The 13,805-nt window shown below is 37.1% G+C and overlaps 1 protein-coding gene across 6 annotated transcripts in view; it reads left to right on the top strand.

Moving 5' to 3' along the window:
• The window catches only part of SLC4A10 (solute carrier family 4 member 10), a 167,587-nt gene that overhangs the window by 108,628 nt on the left and 45,154 nt on the right, over positions 1–13,805 (top strand). For all 6 annotated transcript variants that reach the window (XM_068138761.1, XM_068138763.1, XM_068138764.1 and 3 more), the window contains one exon: positions 3,032–3,220. In XM_068138761.1, the coding sequence (XP_067994862.1) occupies positions 3,032–3,220 (189 nt within the window). The remainder of the gene's footprint in view (positions 1–3,031; positions 3,221–13,805) is intronic.

Below are 13,805 nucleotides of genomic sequence, written 5' to 3'. Positions count from 1 at the left end.
TACTCTAATTAGACAGCCTGGGTAAATTGTTCATAGGTGATGAGGAGTTAGATTTGAGTTACTACAATAGGTTGCTGTTGAAGTACTCACATCGTTCACATTTACTCACAAAATCAATTTTATTCAAATGATGTGTTATAACTGACAATGAATAGAGAAAACATTATTGAAATGATATTGATATGAGCAGTAAAAAGGCTCTTTAATATTCAATAAGCAGAACAATTAATAAAATACGAATAGCTTTATTAATCATAAAAATCCCACGAAAAATATCAATAAAACCTATTTACCGGTTTGAAATATTCGGTGTGGAACAGATCCCTCACCAGCAGGAACAGGTAACAATTTAAACAATATGCACAAAAATCCAGAAACAAACAACACTTTAAACCATTAAAAAAAAAGGAACATCGGCAATAAAGCTGGCAATTGCCTACAAGGTGGGGGGGCAACTCCAGAATTGCCTAGCACAACAGACCTTCATTTCTCACTAACTGTGATTTCCTGTGGCACATGTGGGGATTTAAACAAAACCAAAATGGTGTTGACCACGTGGAAGCTGCAGGAGCACAGTTTCACTTTCTGTTGGTGTCTGCAGCTTATTGCTGAGACAGGATTTATTCCCGAAGGCTTTGTAGCTGAAAGCTTTGTAGAAAAGAGGCTCCTCTGCTGCAATCCTTTGCAGCGGTGCTCGCTCTTTGCTCCAATCAAACGAAACCGTCCCGTGGACTCAGCTCCTCCAGGGGTTCGCCCCTTGGCCCAGCAAGACGCGCCTGTCTGCTCCTGGCCTTTACAACGCTAAGACAGCGAGGGGTCTTTGCAGTCCTGTCTGGGTAAACTGAAACACAGTTTGGCTTCTGAGCGAGGCTTGTGATTCTTTCCTTGCAAGGCAAGGCTCTGGCACTTTGGGCTGGTACTTATAGATTTCCCAAGACAATAATGGCCAGTGACAACACAGAGTGAGAGATAAAACCCTGACACTATAATCTATAGGCTAGGAGGGCTCTGCAGAGGGACCTTGAAAGGCTGGACAGATGGGCAGTGTCCAATGGCATAAGATTTAATACATCTAAGTGCCGGGTTCTACACATTGGCCACAACAACCCCATGCAGCACTACAGGCTGGGATCAGAGTGGCTGGAGAGCAGCCAGGCAGAAAGGGACCTGGGGGTACTGGCTGACAGGAGTCTGAACATGAGCCAGCAGTGTGCCCAGGTGGCCAAGAAGGCCAATGGCATCCTGGCCTGTATCAGGAATAGCATGGCCAGAAGGAGCAGGGAAGTTTTTCTGCCCCTGTACTCAGCACTGGTTAGGCCACACCTTGAGTACTGTGTCCAGTTCTGGGCTCCTCAGTTTAGGAAAGATGTTGAGTTGCTGGAATGTGTCCATAGAAGGGCAACAAAGCTGGTGAGGGGTTTGGAGCACAAGCCCTATGAGGAGAGGCTGAGGGAGATGGGGTTGTTTAGTCTGGAGAAGAGGAAGCTCAGGGGAGACCTTATTGCTGTCTACAACTACCTGAAGGGAGGTTGTAGACAGGTGAGGGTTGGTCTTTTCTCCCAGGCAACCAGCACCAGAACAAGAGGACACAGTCTCAAGCTGTGCTAGGGGAGGTTTAGGCTGGATGTTAGGAAGAAGTTCTTCATAGAAAGAGTGATTGCCCATTGGAATGTGCTGCCCAGGGAGGTGGTGGAGTCACCATCACTGGAGGTGTTTAGGAAGAGACTGGATGGGGCTCTTGGTGCCATGGTTTAATTGATTAGATGGTGTTGGATGATGGGTTGGACTTGATGATCTCAAAGGTCTTTTCAAACCTGGTTAATTCTATTCTATTCTATATATATACATTGCATAGTTGACTGTTGGCAATTAAACTCTCCTTTTAACCAGCATAATTATTTAATGCCATTTATTACCTCTCTTCTTTTCTCTTGCTCTTGGCAATTATCAAAGACCTGACACATGATGTCTCTACAGATGATGCATCTGCCTTTTTTTTTTTCCTTCCCCTTGTTCTGCTTGTCTTTCCACTGAATTTATTTGTAGATGTAAATCTGACTCCACCACAGAATCATGAGCCGCCTGAATTTTCAGTACAAGGAGTTTTGAGTCATAGCACTATTTTTGTGCTGTACAGTTTCTTCCAATAGATATACAAGGACAGCATGTACTTAAATGCTGTTTCATTTGCTTTGATCCAGAATTGCCTTTTTTCCTTTCTTTTTCCGTTAAGTGTTAGTACTGTTGCTAGCAGGATTTCCCAAAATAATAATTCAAAAAATCCCATGAAATTCTCAACAGTCCTTTTCCAGTTGAAATACACAGTGCATATATTTACAAGTAATTTTGAATATGAATATGTAAGAATATTTTTTGTCAGTGGATTGCAAAAATGGCTGTGATTTCTTAGGAAAATGTTCAGTTTCACTTACAGTTCCATGTAATGATTCTCTTGCAGGAACATGTACTTCGACAATAGAATGAGATCCTATTAAGTATTTGCAAATAATGCAGCACATTTTCCTGTATTGTTTTATCTGCAATTTCTTTGTATTGTGCTGAAAGTATTGTAGTTATTAGAAATAAAGAGCTAAACTGTAATCTTCTGTGGTAAGTGTAAAGGAAATAAAAAAGTTGGTTCCTCACACTGTGCCAGTCCTGTGTAGCAAATAGGATGGGGGTTATTTGAAATGAAAAAGGACACGGAATATACATCACAATGTTGGGTTTAAGTGCGTTATGTATGAGAGTGTTTAGGGATTGGCTTCAAAGTTACATAGATTACCTTCATTTGGGAACTGTGTACCTTTGAGGGATTGATGTTTTTACATTAATAGCATCCTTTTGATTATTTTTTTTTCCTGAGAGTGAAATACTTCCAGATAAAACTTAGTATTTAATCCTGTTGTGTTAAAGGGACTGACACCTTTAATTTTTAGTCTTGTATCAGATCATTCTTACTATTGTATTTAAAAAATTAAAATATTTCCTCCTTTCCCTTCTTTTATAATGTTTATATATATTTTTTCAGATATGATTTTGGACCAACAAGTGGGCTCTGGGCAGCTCAGTGAGGATGTTCGTCACAGAGTGCATGAGGCATTACTGAAACAGCATCACCACCAGAACCAGAAGAAGCTGAGCAACAGGATCCCAATTGTGAGATCCTTTGCTGATATTGGAAAGAAGCAGTCTGAGCCCCATTCCATGGATAAAAATGGTAATGCATTGTTTTGTTTTGCATATTGAGCTTTCAGTAACATCTGCCTGTTCATTATCACACACGCTTTGTACCTACAATTTGACAGCAGCGTGCTGCTGCCCTGAAAAGCTACTGTATAGAAGTGGTACCTTTCACCTGGAACTGGTTGTTCTTGTGTATTCAGTAGCACACCGGTTTACATTTGAAATTCAGCTATCCTATACCATTCAGAGCTATACAGAGATATTCAAGGACACCAGCTCAGGTGTTGGAAGCAGGCTAGCTGTATTAAGTATGCTGTTCTGCCCTGGGTAATCGGCATGGCACATTATCCCCAGTGCACCGCAACTCATGTAGACTTGGTGGTGCTTTAGGCACTTTTTGTGAGCTTTCAGACTGAGCTTGAGCATCTTTGCACAGAATTGCTCTCAAGTGGACAAGCTCCAAGCCAAAAATGTGATGTGACTAATTTTTTTGACTTCTGGTGACTATGCAACTATTTAGTTAAAATGTAATGAATTGTTGGAATAGTTTTAGAAACTAGTCTGTGAGAGTGCTTGCATTAGCTAGTGTTCAACTGGTGCCTCAGATTTCATGGTTGAGTTTGAGGCACTGGAAAATAAGAAAAACATTTTCAAGACAAAACCATTGAAGAGGTGCAAGAATCATACCCTGTTCTTTCAGAAAATCACATTTTGGAAAATCAATAATGAAAAGGAGAGAGCACATTTGTAGAGTTGTCCTACAGCAGAATAATGGCTTAACTTTTTCCTTTCTTGCTTTTACAGCCTTTATAATCTGTACTGTTGTTATAGGTTAATCATAATGAAAGATCATTTCTTACTGCTTTTTCTTTATTTACATAAACACAGGCTTACATTATGAAACCTGAAGCCAAATTTTGTAAATATTTACAATTAATTCACTAGAATTATACACTGCATAATTACTGAGTCTCTATCCAGTATCATCACAATACCCACGTTTTTTGTCTGAACATCACTGGAGTAGAGTGACTCTCACTGCAGATATCTCTCTAGTTCAGATCTGACTGAGCTCCCCTGAGAAGCTCCCTGGGAAGTGTGGAGTGAGGAAAAAAGACATAAAAAGTTTTGATAGGTACTTCTAAATCTAACTGCATCCCTGGAGAAGAGATTCAGACCTAAAAATATAATTTCATCTGAAGGGGATATTAAATAGAAACATGTTAATTATGACAAAATATAATTTTAAGAGTAATGAAAAAATGGTATTTATTAAGATATGAGTGATTCCTGCATATGGATGTGCAAGAGTAAATGTAAGCCCATCGTTTTTAAGGCAGATGTCCTGTTGATTCATGCAGTTCTTGATAATGACCAAACAAATATTCAGGAGATACTTAAGAAAGTTAAGGCTATAATTTTCCTATTCCTTAATTTTCACAGGATGCAGCACAGCAGCTTGCATTCCATAAATTTTTTGCACTAGATCTTACATGTATCTGTATTTGGAACTGAGGCAGTAATTCACCCCAGAAACATCTCACTTTTGCATTAGTTTCTTCTGGGAACCTTCCCATCTCTAATTCTCCCCATAGTAAGATTCTGATCAGGACAGCCTCTAAGTCCATACTCAGCACACTAGTTTTATATACTTGGTGGTTAAGTGATTCTGTAAGTAGAGATATCCATTCTTACAGGTTTTCTTTGTCTGTGCTTATTATGCAAGATGAAAAACTACTGAATTCCAGTTCATGTGCTTTTGCAGAGATGCCTCAGACCACTCTAAGCCCTGATTAAAAAACCCCACACTTTGTCACTTTCAACATTACCTTAAATTAAATGCACCATAAACAATTGAAACAAAATAATTTTAGGAACATTTATGCAAACATAAATCAGGTTTTTATCTAAATTACAGTGTAGATTTCCAAACCCAGACTTTTTTTTTGACACACATATTTTAATAGATTTGATGCATTATTCTTCTACTTGCATCCTTTAAATGATAGTGCACATTTGGCAGTCTCCTGCATTGACCTTTTCAAGATAGATGATGGCCCTGTGGTAAAGGAAAGAGAAGCTGGTTTAAGTTTCTCTCTTATCATTCATAATGTGTTACATTAGGCTGTGCAAATCTTATTTTATTGTGTGAGTTATATTAAAATGAATATTAGATTTTAGAAGTGAAAAAGTCAAAGTTTTTTTGTTTGAAAAGCAATCATGATTTCTCCCCGCCTTTTCCAAGACAATGATGTATAAGCAGCTCATAGGCTTGAGTGGCAACTCTTGCCCCAGTACTACAAGATTAAAGGAGTGTGAAAACAGATGATTCTGGAAGGCTGCCCAATTTATAGGCACGGTGACTGCTACCTTTTCTGTTATATTCTTTGTTATTTCTTTAACCTGAGTGACTCGCCATGCTACACAGCGTGTGAATTATGCAGGAATCTACTCTGAAATGCTCATATTTCAGGAATTTTACTATCTTTAGAAGCTTTACCAGGGGTAGCAGTGAGGTTTCTGATAATTTTATTACCTTGTAACCCAAATGTTAGACTTCAGCTACAGTGTTACACTCACTGCAACTATTTTTTAAGATTGCCATGGAGAGTGCGAAAAAGAGTTGTTAAAAATAATTGAGTAAGAGGAAAGCAAAGGAAACATCAGCTGAATCTGTGTAAAAGAAAATAAAATTAAGGGATATGAGCAGCTTAAATTATTGTTAAGAGTGTACTGTGAGACACATCTTTGTTTCCCAAGGACGAACTGGTAAAATACAATCAAGGCAGATTTTAGTCTTCTTGCTCCCATTTGTTCACAAACGTTGTGTAGTGTACACAAATGTAAAATGTTCCATATATTGTCACCAGTAGCAATATTGTTCTTTTTTCAATATTAAAAATGCAGTAAAATAGTAAAATATTTTATTATCGCTTTTACTTTCTGGATGAGAAGCTTAATTCCTAGAAGACTGCAAGAAGAACTGGTTATCTCAGGTACTAGTGATAAGCTTACAGCTCAATTCACCCCTAGAGAAATCAGATTTTTTTAGAAACAGCAGGTACCAGGAACTTTAGAAGGGCCACTTCTTTGTCCCTATTGAAATGAGTCAAGGCAGTTTGAACACTTTTTCTGCAGAAAAGCAAATTCTCACTTTGGTTAAATTTTAATTTTCTTTAGACAAGTTAGGCAGCAACAACTTTTATCACTCTGTAATTTGTTAATAGGTGATTCAGAGACAGAAACCCTTGCTGTCTGGGTTGTGTGGTACAGTGGTGGATGCAAAACCCTGTCTTTCTTTGTCCAAGTACTTCACTGTGCTAGGTTACAAGTAATTTCCGGGTAGTCAGGAGCAATGTCTGAAAATGAAGAAATTCCCTATATGGCTGTGATGCTGGCAGACCATTGTGATATCTTTCCTGGAAGATAGTTGTGCATATGTTCTCCCTCCATTTTCTCTTTGTTTGAGTCTATTGGACCATCTAATTAATTTGCTTTGTATTTAGTAGTATTATCTTTTGTTTACAATGGCTTTTCTTCACATCCTCTGCAGGGCTAAGATGTCAGGGTGCTATGGATTTACCACGCATTTTTAATGCTGCCATGCTGTGTTTAACTTTCACTTTTCATTAAGCATCAAAACTGTGAGAATTAAAAGCCTGCTTTTGATGTTCCAATAAAAACCGACAGTCAAATTTGGCATAAAAGCAGGAAAAATGATCCCCCCCCCCCTTCTTTTAAAGTCTGATTTGACACCAAATACCCAAAATAGAGGGTGCCAAGTTTAAGTTTAGTATAAATCCTGTAAAAGGCAGGTAAAAATATGAACCTTTGGCACTAGTAGGTCATCTCTAGAAAGCTTGGTTTGTAAAGCAATTTAACTTAGTTTTATGGAGATCAGTTGATTTTTCACTCTCATATCTGAGAGCTGCGTCGGTAAATTCTTATAATGTGTTCTAAAAAGCTGAAGATAATTGCAAATATGAAACACTTTTTATTGTTAGTAGAATGCTAAACACAAACATCTCCAGTTTTTATAAAGAGTTCTGCAGTTCGGTATTCAAGCATGCATGACATGGAAAAGTAGCTAGGAAAACTTAGGAAAGTTTTCATCACATAAACATTTTGGGGTTTAGGCTGGCTGTTTCACTTTTAGTCTAGACTTCAGAGACCTAATGAGACTTAACAGATCTTTTATGGGTTGAAGTCTCGACAGGAAGGAACTAGGTGAGAGGAGCATGACAGAATACATGATTTGTAAATTATATTTCTGTGTACCTTGTTGAGGTGTTCTTTATCCATAACATGATCTTGTGCCTGTACTCTGTTCCATACTTCTGCCATTGATGACCACTTCTCCCTTGATGTCAGAGCAATTAGTGTAAAATTTGTAACAGTTAGTGTACAAATTGCATTGCAATACAAATCATGTCTGATTTTGAGAAACTGAAATTCCCAGGAGAGGTTTGTGGATATGCTAACGAGTTTGAAGAAAGCAATGGCATATTAAATTGGGCATCTTCAAAGTTAATAGCATGAGTTGCTGGAGCAGTTTTGGTGTGTTCTTTCTCAAGCCTTTTTCCAGTTATTTCAGATAGCATGATAGGCTGGTTTGGACTTGTATATTGTTTTATGGTAATATGAACACACACACACACAGAGGTGTTTAAGACTGTTCTTGGATTCCTAATTTAGGACAGCATGCTTTAGTATCTCAATAAGACTTAAATTACAAACACGTGATGGTGTTTGTTACTTTCCTCAGTTTCCATTTATGCCTAACTCAGAGCTACCTTACAGCATGTGAAACTTTCCTGTCAATACTACCATATGGAGAGAAACAAGCATTACTTGCAGCCTTATGAAAATGGTAAGGATGTACCTGACTGAGTTCCTTTGTTTTGGGAATGAAGTCACTGCAAACGCCATATAGACACCCAAGTTTTCTGGCAATATTGGATGTGGATCAGGTGGATTGCTTCAGCTTTTCTTGAAGAGAATGCAAACTTGAAGATAATTAATTCTAGCTTAAATTAGCTAATGTTCTGTTTCTTGTTTTATATTCTTCTCAAATGTATATATTTTAATAAACTTGAATTATCCACAGGTTTTTATATTACTGAAATATAACTTATCTTTACGAACATTTCCATCTGATATTTATTATTTCTTTCTCCACATTTCCTTGTAGCCATGAAAAAATGTGTAATATCTATGTATAAAGCGATCATTCATCTTTCTATTTCTTTATTTTGCTCTGTCTTTGTTGTGTCTGTCTCTAACAGGCTCATCTCATCTCTGTATCTTCCTCATCTCCTATCCTTTGGGTTCTGTAAACTCCCTGAAGGTTCAGAGGTAGTATAAATCTCTGTTCTTGCTTGGGCTTCAGATCATTTCAAATGTACACCCATGTCTTCATCTCAGTTTCTTGACAGCATGCAACTTCTTGCTATTGCGATTAAAGGACTATCTGAGGCCTTTTTCAGTAGCTGTGGCACACTTAAGACAAGCTTTATGTGGAATGATGCTGGTTTTTTGGGGGGAAAAAAAAAACAAAACCACAACCATGCTGTTTCTTTGTAAGTTCCTTTTTTTTTTGGCCTTTTTTTTTTTTTTTTTTTTTTTTGCATCAATTTGTAAAAGGACAAATCATAGCATTTTAGTTAAAACTGCATGACTTCATGTGATTAATACTTGAAATTCAGCCCCAGCATTAGAAAACACAGGTAAAATCACTTCTTCCTCATTCTCTTAAATTATTTATTGTTAGGGAGCACCAAATCTGCTTGGTACAAGTGGAGTGATGTGGTTCTGCACTGATTTAAAATGTGCATCACGAGGCCTAAAGGTACAAATACGGTTCAGCCTACAGAGATGGTTTTGCTGCTCTAGTAGAATTCACCATATACTTGGGAAAACTTGCTGGTTTTCAATCCTTTATTTTTGCTCTGGGGAGTGTGGCCGTTTAGATTTGCAAGTTGTTTATTAGTTGCACTGAAAAGCCTGAAGATTGTTATAGCTGGCTTGCAAATCAGTTTTGGTTTGTTTTCTGAATGGGAAGAAATACGTATTGTCTAGAAGAATCTGTAGCTTTTCTCATTCACTTTACTTTGGTGTATCTGTTGTGTCCAGTTTGCTGCCATCAATTGTGATTTGTAGCAGGATACATTGTTCTTGGGTTTTATTTTTGGCATTCCATAGACCTCTTGGATTTTGATGAATAAGTACAATACACTAAGTTAAGTGTCTTGAGCTTTACATTTTAGGGATTAAAAGTGTTACATGTGACATCAATTTACTGGGATGATTAATTTGTCAGGGCTAATAGTCTTAAGATGTTGCCCTTTATCCACAAATGCAAATTTTTATTAGTGTAACAAACATGGACCTTATTTTGATGAATTTTAGTTTTTAAGTGGCTTGGCTTTGCATGACATAGATTTTGTGTGTGACTTCTTGCTCTATTCAAGGCTCTGCTATTTTCACATCACCTAAAAAAAAAAGTCACTTTTTTTGTGTACACCAATTTAAACTATAATTACAAAACTATGCTAATGCCAGCTTTTCAATACATAGTTAAGCCTTAATGCCCATTTTAGTGTGCTTTTATCTGTTAGATGTTAGGTGTAGGTGTAGGCTGGGTATTTCAGTGATACCATGTTATCCATTTGTTTGATACCTTAAAGATCTGAATGTGACTCTCTGATGCATTGGCAAAGAATTCAGCTCTTCAGATGCTTTATTGTAGATGGAATGCAGGATAAATTAAGCTATTAAACTTTAGGTTTATAAGGACTCAATATACTACATTGCTTTCTTACAATATTTTATTTTTTATTTACCTCACACAATGTGTTATTAAACATTTTGCTTGAGAAAGCTGAAATGTAACTGGCAAGGACAGGGCACAGAAAAACAGAATAATCAGCAGGGCTGTACTGCTCTTATTCCCTCTTGTGTGCATTTGATGCCTTCATCATTCTTACCAGCCTAAATCCCATATTGCCAGCTTGAAGAAGTAATAAACCATCCCAGTCTTTCTCTCAGCCTAGGAATGGTTTGGTTCTAGGCGTTTTAGTGTTTGGAGTTTTTAGTGTTTCAAGTTTTGGTGGGGTTTTGTTTTGCCTTTTTGGCTTTGTTTTGTTTTGTTTGTTGTTGGCTGCTTGAGAGTTTGTTTATTTGTTTTGGATTTTTTCCCATTTGTTTGGGTTTTTGTGGTTGTTTTGATTTTTTTGTGTGTTTGGTTTGGTTTGGGGTGGTTTCTATTTTCTTTTGCACATAGTACTTTGAACACTCCCATGTTATAAAGATAAAATTCAATTCTGTGTGTCTGTATTCCAGAGACAGTCTGATGCAGCAGTGGCTGTTGACATTTTGGTAGAAATCAGAGAGAAGATGCTTTCTTTGTTTTGTTTGCTTTAGTCTAGGTATGATGTGGCAGCTCCCCTCTTCATTCACATAGCTTTTTGATTGTTGCTTTCGTGGGACCCACAGGGTGCCAATAACTGTGTCCTTCATTCAGAATAAACAAGTTGCTGAAATTCAAAGTGACTCAAGGATAAAGCATATAGATAGTTGCTTTAGCAAACTGAGCTTTGCAATGATGATGGAAAACCAGTGTACCATAGTGATGTCAGTGTTCAATTAGGTTGCCATTGAATATGCTTTTGGTCCTACTTCACTGGGCACAACTCACATGCTTAACAATATTCATGCCAAAGGCATGACCTTTAAATCTACACAAAATTATACACAAAATTAAATGAATGTATGAATTTTTTTGGCTTCATGTGTTAGAAGTAGAGGGAGCTATCAAATATAAAAATAACCATAAAACATTGCAGTCCTGCTCCTAGGGAGAAGGCCACCATAGCACTACCTCTGCCTACTATCTGGTGCAAAATACACAGGCATTTAACAAGTTAAATGTGTACAGGAGAAAAGAATATCTTAAAAAAACCCAGTACATTTTGTCTTACTTTTTTTGGTGAAAGCCTACACAGAGGCCAAGTTCTAGATTCAGACTTCAGTGACTGTATTGTCACATAGGAAACGTGCACTCATGCAGTGTTTAAAATGCGCTTTAGAAAAGCCTTCACCATGGCTGTTCATCATGTGAAAAGTGAAATTACCTGTTTTCTTGACCTTGTAATTTTGATTGTTATTCAATACAGTAAAAATCCCCAAACCTCTTGTTCCAAGATCCAGAAAGCTGTCTAAAGTTACAGTGCTATTTAAACTCCTACTGCCTCAAGGTAAAACTTGTGTTTTTTTCAGATTACTCCAGCATATGGATATATCAAAGTTTGAGGTCTTCTGTTGGCACAGAAAAAGAACATATGCTATTCTTATAAACTTCACATACTTACTGGTTGTGGCTTTTATTTCCTACTATGTATGTTTTAACATATTTTTCTCCTAAAAGAAAAGTGGACACCATGTTTAAAAGTTAGCCTTTTGACCGTTATGCTAATTGCTTTGAGACTTTTGACACCTCTGACTATGATGTTAAAACTTCAGTGTTTATGAAAGGTGGTCCATGCTCTGACTCCTTTGTTGGCCGATATTTTTATCTTTCTGGCAGATATCCCTTCTCTCATTTTCTTGAATTTTTTGGGTCCACCAAAAAAAAAAACACAAAAAAAAAACCAAAAAAAAAAGAAGTATAAATGCAAATCCCTAATTAGCCATAGAAAGATAATGAACTACTACTTCTGTTGCTTTCCTGTAACATCTTTATAATGTAATTTGTGTATTCATATGAGCAATTATTACCAGTATTTCTCTTTATATAGACCCTAAAGTACTAAAAGGAAGAAATTTGGACTTAGAAATTCGGAGTTTTGGATAAAAAGCTTCCTGGGTGTAAGTTAAGACAGAAATTTTCCCTGAGCATTTTTAATGACTTTTCTGTTAGAATTCATGGAATGTTGTTTTTTTTTTTTTGTTACCTCATTAAATAATAGTACAGAAATTAAATTTATACATTAATTATTTTTAATTGTTAAACTACTACAGGGTGATTCCTATGGAAGTAATTCTAGGACTGCTAAATAATGCAGAAATAAATTACAGTGTGAAATAGTGTACAGGAGTACAAAGTGGAGAGGTGATGGTGGAACAGTGATGGAACTCAGTATTTTTTATTTAGGTTCTAGTTAAAACAACAAATTGAAAGACAATTTATAAGCATCTCACATATTTAATAATTTCTGGGTTCCAATTTGCAAAACTTGTCTCTTGGGACAGTTAAGAATTAATAGTATTTTTTAAAAATGAATTCATAGTTTTTGGTTTTTGTTTTTAATGTGAATTCCTTTAAGTTACATTAATATATTTCTTTCTGAAATCAAGCCTTCATTCTTGTCATCTAATTTCTAACCCTCCTGACTTATTTTTAAGTAGTTGGCCAGGTTAAGCTGGTGTCATGTCTGCTATTCTCTGTTTATTTCACTGTACTGATGAACAAAAGCTCTAATTTATCTTCTTGTCTTGATCTGTCCTTTTTGTGAATCAGAGAGAAAAATAGAAATATTTACATTTTAAAGATTAATATATTTAATCATAAGATTTCTAGTAATACATAAAAAAAAATAAAAATCTGTTCCTGAAATCTCTCTGGCTATGCTACAAGGATGCAGCACAAGAGTCTAAAAACTGCTTTATGCCATGGGAGATTTGCCTTGTGGAAAACGAGATGTTGATTTTCATGGAAACCAACCTTTTCCTTCAGCAGCAAGCATTTCAACTGGGAATTCATGACCAGACTTAGACAGGGATACTGTAGTGCTCAGCAGTGACAGAAGTGGAATGCTTCAGATTTTTGGCAGTGACTGAGATTCTCTTGGAAGTCTCCTGTCCTGTGAAGTGCTGTTTCCTGGCTGTGACTGAGGGCATGCTCGGACTGCGAGCGTGTGTTAACAGCGGTGTGAGGGGCCAGACTGTGGCTTTCTGAATTGCCCAAACAGTATGCTTAGCTTAGGACTTTCTGACTATCTTCAAGTATCATGAACATATGGTCTTTGTTACTGTGTAAGTTTAGGTTGATTTTCACCAGAACCAATGTTTTCACATCATCATTTCTCAGTCATATGAGACACTTTATTTGCTATGGAAACAAATATATGCTGGGCACGAGATGCTGACTCTGGGCCAGTTGGACTCTGTAGTTATTCCTGGGTATGTGTTAGGGCAGTAAGAGATTGTTGGCTCATATATTTGGTACTTTTTTTCTGTACTTTGTTGTGGTGTTCAGAGCTGCGAGCGACTCCTGCCATGCCAGGGAAGGAGGAAGAGTGAAGGCAAGTGGGGAATGCCCCATGACCCTGTAGGGTTTGTGTGCTACCCTACTGCCAACACCACACTCTCAGATGTGCATCGTGGCCTTTGGCCATGCGCAGGGGCAATGTTGGCATCAAGTGAAAAATATGTTTGGTGTGACATATATTTGTTAATTAATCCTGGGTTTCTTTTTGCATTTTTGTTGGCAACTTTTTTAGTCCTGAGGCTTACTGTTTGCTTACAGAAGACTGAAGGGTGTTTACACACTTCTCATTTTGAGATATTTTAAAAACTTCTATAAAATACTTACTAAAACCTCACTGGAATTTTTTGAAAAT

The sequence above is a fragment of the Melanerpes formicivorus genome, unplaced genomic scaffold (assembly GCF_026170545.1).
Source record: "Melanerpes formicivorus ecotype bairdi unplaced genomic scaffold, bMelFor1.0.p_v2 SCAF_5, whole genome shotgun sequence".
NCBI lineage: Eukaryota > Metazoa > Chordata > Aves > Piciformes > Picidae > Melanerpes > Melanerpes formicivorus.
The sequence above is the reverse complement of the archived record's forward strand: the minus strand, read 5'-3'. Positions and strand labels throughout refer to the sequence as shown.